The sequence below is a fragment of the Ipomoea triloba genome, chromosome 4, assembly GCF_003576645.1.
Source record: "Ipomoea triloba cultivar NCNSP0323 chromosome 4, ASM357664v1".
Lineage (NCBI taxonomy): Eukaryota > Viridiplantae > Streptophyta > Magnoliopsida > Solanales > Convolvulaceae > Ipomoea > Ipomoea triloba.
This window is the reverse complement of record NC_044919.1, coordinates 17719797-17726875: the sequence shown is the minus strand read 5'-3', so window position 1 is coordinate 17726875 and position 7079 is coordinate 17719797. Positions and strand designations below refer to the sequence as shown.

General features: G+C 38.4%; 3 protein-coding genes across 3 annotated transcripts; all 3 read left to right on the top strand.

Annotated features, from left to right (window-relative positions):
- The first annotated feature begins 204 nt into the window (after positions 1–204).
- LOC116017679 (adenylate isopentenyltransferase 5, chloroplastic-like) lies at positions 205–2172 on the top strand. Its single transcript, XM_031258303.1, has 3 exons — positions 205–261; positions 750–1249; positions 1421–2172. Exons 2-3 carry the CDS (start codon positions 767–769, stop codon positions 1934–1936), a joined length of 999 nt encoding a protein of 332 aa, XP_031114163.1. The 5' UTR covers positions 205–261; positions 750–766; the 3' UTR covers positions 1937–2172.
- Positions 2173–5178: 3006 nt separating this feature from the next.
- On the top strand, positions 5179–5757 carry LOC116015909. Its single transcript, XM_031256074.1, has one exon. It carries the CDS (start codon positions 5179–5181, stop codon positions 5755–5757), a length of 579 nt encoding a protein of 192 aa, XP_031111934.1.
- A 103-nt stretch (positions 5758–5860) lies between these two features.
- On the top strand, positions 5861–6625 carry LOC116015908. Its single transcript, XM_031256073.1, has one exon. It carries the CDS (start codon positions 5861–5863, stop codon positions 6623–6625), a length of 765 nt encoding a protein of 254 aa, XP_031111933.1.
- The last annotated feature ends 454 nt before the right edge of the window (positions 6626–7079 follow it).

Here is a 7079-nt window from a genome sequence, read left to right as displayed (position 1 = left end):
TATTCCACCAACTAGAATATTTGTTTACAAAGTTGCAATTAATTAATTATAAATTTATAGCCCTCTATGGAGATGATATTATTATCTAATCTGGCTTAGGGACAAGAAGTATACTCCCATTTATTTTAATTAAAAAAGTTCCCAAGTTCCCCTTAATAAATAGCAGAAGCCAAAAACAATTTCCAAGTCTCTTTCAATCTTCTCTATGCACGCTAACAAGTCTCCTCGATCGCCGCATTTTCTTCGATATCATAGCAAAAGGTATATATGTTTGGATATTTCTTCTCTCCTCAATACTGATTATTGAACCTAAACCTTTAGAGGCTTATGTTTAGATTTTTTTCTTCTTTTAAATATTGTTTATTGATTGCTAAGCTCTTGAAGACTTATGTTTGGATATTTCTTCGGATCTTTTCCTAAATACTGCTAATTGATCGTTAAACCCTTGCGGGCTTATATTTCATGTAAAAATCATATGATAGTATGCATTTTAAGACAATCATTATTGCATGTACCATGGTTTACACAGCTGTGTGGACCAAAAATAAAAAGTATATTATTTTTGTACTGAAGGTACATGATTTGATATATACTATAAAATAATGTACTTACAGTATAAAAATAATGTACCTTCAATATAAATAATGTACTTTTTATTTTTGGTCCAGACAGCTGTATGGACCATGGTCCATGCAATAATTTGCCATTTTAAGGGGTTTTAATTAATTTTTTTTATTTAATTTGTTTAGTACTTTTTAAGGTTTCTATGATGAGCATGTCGTGCTTAGCTTCCAAACCGTCACCACCGCTTGTAAGCTTCCCCGGGGGAATAAACTTGGACCCGTTATTTATCGATCCCCGGCGGCGAAAAGACAAGGTGGTGATAGTGGTGGGGGCCACCGGGACCGGAAAATCAAAGCTGGCAATCGACCTGGCCCGGCGTTTCCCGGCGGAGATCATAAATTCCGACAAAATGCAAGTGTACAAAGGGCTGGACATAGCCACCAATAAGGTGACGGACGAGGAGCGGCGTGGAGTGCCCCACCACCTGCTAGGAGTCATAGACGACCCGGACGAGGATTTCGCGGCGGCGGATTTCTGCGTCCACGCATTGCGCGCCATGGAACTCATCGCCCGGAAAGACCGCGTCCCCATAATCGCCGGCGGTTCCAACTCCTTCATCAAGGCCCTGGTGCTCGACAACCTCGAGTTCCGCTCCAGATACGAGTGCTGTTTCCTTTGGACGCAGGTTGTTAACCTATATGTGGCTGATATTTTCTACAGTTATTATTCTAAATTTATTCCTGTAAACTAGTTTCTGTTGTAACTTATGCTACTTCTCCTCCATTGTATACTATTTATAGCCTGCTCATTTGATCATTAATAAACAAGACAGTTTTTACTCCATAACTTTACACAGATTTCGTTACAAATCCTGCAAAGGTTTGTGTCGGAGCGGGTGGATAAGATGGTTGAAGCGGGGCTAGTGGAGGAAGTCCGGGATTTCTTCGACCTTACCGGCGGGGATTATTCGCGCGGGATTAAACGCTCGATTGGGGTCCCCGAGCTAGATCAATTCTTCCGGCAAGAAAACCACGTCGATAGAGAGACAAGGAAGCGGCTTCTCCAGGCAGCCATTCAGAACATTAAAGCTAACACCGGAAAGTTGGCTCGCCGTCAACTTCAGAATATTCTCAGGCTGCAAACCCAGTTGCCGTGGAACATTCACAACCTTAATGCCACCGAGGCATTTGAAGCCCGTGGAGGCGATGAATCTTGGGAAAGGCGTGTGGCTCGTCCCAGCACCGTCATCGTAAACGACTTCCTTTCCCGATCCAGTAATAACTTCGCGGTTTCCCCGCCGCCGCCGCCTCAGAACGGAGTTCTCACGGCCGCTTCCGTGCTCGGAACTCCCGTGGCTGCCGCGACTCGTTAGTTCTCCGATATGGTTTCCGTTTAACGGCGACTGGAAAAAAGAAAATCAAACATTCACCGCTACGGAGAAATTTTGGGTATGGTGTGGAATACCGGGGGGAACGCCAATGTAAGATAAAATAAAATAAAGGGAAAATTGTATTTTTGTCCTTCACGAATATCTTAGTTACTGAGTTATATGCATAATCATTTTTAAATTCTAAGTTATGTACGGAATAACGATTTTAGTTCTTGAAAGACTTAATTTGTCATTTTATTAAGTGATAAATTAGTGGTTAAAATAGTTTTTAAGATATTAAAATTGTCACTTCGTGCATAACTTAGAGTTAAAGATGATCAAGTTTATTACGGTTATAATTGAATAATAAAAATGTAATTTTTTAATAAAATAAAATAAGGCTTGGAATTTTTAAAATTGTTTGATCAGCTTTTTCGTAAAATCTGACAGGTCGCTGTCGGGCCGTTAAATAACTATATATTGCGACCGTACAGTTTAAAAGCATGGAAATGAGTAGCTTTACGGTGGTGCATCTTTGGTTCTGTAGGATTTCATTTTGCACTAGAAGGTGTGGACCCAACAAGTCAACACCTCTGGCCCCACCTTTTTCAATAAGGAGAGAGAGAGTGTGTGCTTTTTTTTTTTTGGTATCATTTGTGTTATTCTTGGATATAAAGAGGGAATGGTATACTTCATGTAATGCCATGATGTTGAGACTGCAAACGTTTGATATGCTTTTATGAAGAAATAAATTTTAGTAAATTTTTAGTGTATATATATATATATATATATATATATATAGGTCCTCAATCCCATGAGAACAAGGTTTTAGGTACTAGCTTTCCCGGTCATTTTAGTCCAAAAAAATTGAAATTCGTCAACACAATTTTATATAATAATTCCTTATCAGAAATTCTTGCCTTCCTTATTTATGGCTAAAATTAACAAAATATTCAAAATATATTTCCATTCCTTATTATACACGGAAATTAATGAAATATTTTATTCAATTCAATTTCTGAATGGATTCCTTATTTATGTACATATATTAACAAACTTGTCACACGGAAAGTAATATTTATTAAACAAAATTATAGTTATTATACCATGCAATTCAATTATGGTTCAAAATATTTTGGGTCACACTTGTGTGAGACCGCCTCACGGATCCTTATTCGTGAGATGGGTCGGGTCGGGTCAAAGCACCATGCAAATGTCATACTTATATGTTCAAATATAACACTAATTAAGAATACAATTTTTGTTACTTATTAGAGAAAACTAGTTTTATACGCGCATTACGCGAATGGGTTATGCCCAATGTTTATATTTAAATAAAGGTAAAAACTTGTGTGAGACCGTCTCACCATGAGTCGGGTCGGGTCGGGTCGGGTCGGGTCAAGATGCAAATGTAACACTTATATGCACAAATGTCATACTTATATGCTCAAATGTAATACTAATCCGGAATAAAAATTTTGTTACTTATAAGGGTAAATGTAATACTTTTAAGGGAAAATACAATACTTTTACATTTCGATTTAAAAATATTACATTTGTCCTCAAAAGTATTATATTTGCCCTTATAAGTAAGGGGCACTTGTCAACATTACTTATTATGAAAAATGTATTACTTTTTCTCTTATAAGTAACAAAAATTGTATTATCGATTAGTGTTATATTTGAGCATATAAGTATGACATTTGCACATATAAGTATGACATTTGTATGGTGTTTTGACCCGACCCGACCGTCTCACGAACAAGGATCCGTGAGACGGTCTCACCCAAGTGTGACCCTTAAATAAATATTTGAAAGTATATCAATGCAAGATTATATAGGAGAAGTTTATACATGGGTAATTGAATGTCGAATTTTTTTATTTAAATATCTAACTCAAAGTATATGAATCCAAGATAATATAGAAAATTGATTATAATTATTACTAAAATAAATGTTTGCAACCTTGTAAAATCGATAGTCTAAATATTTGGTCTTATCTAAAAATGAATCCGGGGTTCTATCAACACTATTGGGATGTGGTAGGGGGTGATGTCTCTGCTTTTGTGTTAAACTGTTTGAATAGTAGCTCCTTTCCACCTGGCCTGAATGATACAAATGTCGTTCTGATCCCGAAGAAACATCACCCAGAACTGGTGTCTGATCTCCACCCCATTGCATTATGTAATGTAGTATATAAGATCATGGCAAAGATGGTGGCAAACCGAATGAAGTCGTTTTTGGGAGAGATCATCTTTGACTCTCAGAGTGCATTCATCCCTAACAGGCTAATTACAGATAATATCCTAATTGCTGCAGAGGTGGGTCACTTTCTGAATAGGAAACACTGTGGAGTGATGGGCTGTGGTGCACTCAAGTTAGATATGGCGAAGGCATATGACAGAATGGAGTGGTCTTTTCTCCGCCGGATGCTTCTAGCTCTGGGTTTTGCTGAGGAATGGGTGAACCTGGTAATGCTTTGTGTTACCACAGTGTCCTATAATTTCTTGGTAAATGGTAATGCTGTTGGTCAGGTTGTTCCTACGAGAGGTATTCGACAGGGAGACCCTCTTTCGCCTTATTTATTCATTATTTGTGCTGAGGGTCTTTCTCTGTTGCTGCAGCAGGATGAGATTAGGGGTGCTATCCATGGCTGTAGGGTAGCCAGAGGTGCCCCTCCTATTTCACATTTATTCTTTGTAGATGACAGTTTGTTGTTCTTCAAGGCTAATGCGGAGGAGGCAGGTGTTATTAAGCAGTGCCTAACTGACTACGAGTCCATGTCAGGGCAGTCAGTGAATTTTCATAAATCTAGTGTCTGTTTCAGCAGGAATACCACTGAAGCAGATAGAGATGTTGTGGCTTCAATACTGGGTGTCGTGCAGGCTCCTAACTTTGGAAAATACTTGGGTCTGCCTTCTTTTATTGGAAGGGAAAAAAGAGCAGTGTTTTCGTACATTGAGGATAAAGTGAAACAAAGAATTAGCTCTTGGACTAAGAAGCTCATCTCATAAGCGGGGAAGGAGGTATTACTTAAAAGTGTGGCACAATCTATGCCAACTTTCTCTATGAGTGTATTTCTTTTACCGGATTCTGTTTGCTCATCCATTGAAAGAACAATGAACAAGTATTGGTGGGGTACTGGGAATGAAAGGGGCATTCACTAGAAGGCTTGGGATAGACTATGCATCCCAAAGAAGTTTGGTGATTTGGGGTTCAAAGATCTAAGGGCTTTCAACCTGGCAATGCTAGGAAAACAAGCTTGGCGATTTTTAACCAGACCTCAGTCACTGGTAACAAGAGTATACAAAGCTAGATATTTCCCCAAAACATCTTTTGTTGATGCTACACTGGGTGGTAATCCAAGTTTCTGTTGGAGGATCATCATGGCTGCCCATGAGCTTATTTGCAGTGGTGTAAGGAGAAGGATTGGTGATGGGAAATCTACTCTAATATGGGGTCACCCTTGGTTACCTAATGACCCATCACCAATGGTTCAGACTCCCATGCCAGTTGCACTCAATGGCTCTCTGGTTTCTGGGCTGATTGATCCTAATTCTGGTTCATGGGATCTTTCAATCCTGCAGGATGTTTTTAGTGCACCCGATATTGAGCGTATTATGTCAGTACCAGTTAGCCCACATCACAAGGATTCTTGGTTTTGGTTGGGAGACCCAAAAGGGTGTTATTCGGTAAAAGAAGGTTATCGACGTGTTATGGGGGATTATGAATTTAGCCCTGGAGCTTATGATAAATGGCTACATTTGTGGAAGATTAAATGCCCTGCTAAATGGAAGATTTTTGTATGGAGAAGCTTTATCTAATGTTCTGCCTACCACTACCAATCTAATTTTAAAGAGGGTGGAGATTGATCCAACATGTCCCATGTGTGGCAATTTTCATGAGAATATTATGCACTCTCTAATAATGTGTGACTACTCAAGACTTATTTGTCATGAATCTTCACTGCATGTTCCTTCTATGATTCAAGATGATTTTGTTATGTGGTTTGACAATGCCCTTTCCATGCTTAATAGTGAGGAATTATTTGTTGTTATAGCAGTGATGTATTACATTTGGAAGGCTCGAAATCACGCTGTTTGGGATGGCTATCTTCCGGCGCCATCTTGTGTGTGGCGAGAAGCAAATTCGGCAGCAGCTGCATGGAGGAATACTCATTCTCAACAGATTCCGCCCAAGCCTCCCATGCCCCTGCCCTTGCCGTTGCCGACTGGAGAACAGCTACAGCAATGCTTCATCGACGCAAGCTTCCGGCCTCAAACCAGGACAGCTTCGGTGGGCGTAGTTTTGATGGCGCACGACGGTGGATTCATAGCAGGATTAAGTGCGCGGCTTCCCGCCTATTTTTCGCCACTCATGGCGGAGTCATTAGCTTGCAAGGAGGCTTTGTCTTGGCTCAAGAATCGCGGTCTGTCAGCTGTGCACATCTTTACGGATTGTTCCACGCTTAGGGATTTACTTAACTCCTCTCACTCGGAGCTTTTGTCATATGTTGGGTATTCGATTGATGCCTCTAGGACTCTTATGTCATCTTTTATTTCTTGTTCAATTCATTTAGTTCCTAGATCTCATAATAAGGCTGCACATACACTTGCAGCTGAGGCTTTCTCTCAGGAGACACCTTTGTACTGGGATTTAATCCCTCCAAACTCTATTGCTCATTTGTTTTAATCTACCTTTCAGGTTTGATTTCAAAAAAAAATATATAACATTATTTTGTACTATAACTTTGATATTTAATTACAAGATATTGTAAAAATAAGATAATGGACAATGTAATGAATGTCAATTGATAAATTTGAATGTAAAGAATCTTTGCATGAGAGAAAATAAAGGCAATATAACTAATGAAATTATTTTTCTTATTTAATTTAATTTTTTGATAATGAATAATTTTTTCAAATAAAGGTATTGTAAACACATAATTCTAAATTAAAGAAATACATATGTATCATTTTTTGTTGTAGCTACTAATTTATTTATTTAATTTAATAAGAGTAAAATAGAGTGAGAAACTTAATTATGTCAAATTTGATTGAGATGAGGTTCGAACCTAAGACCTTTCTTATAGAAATTAATGGGTAAGTTAAAAGTTAACGGAATGTTAACGGAGAAGATAATATTT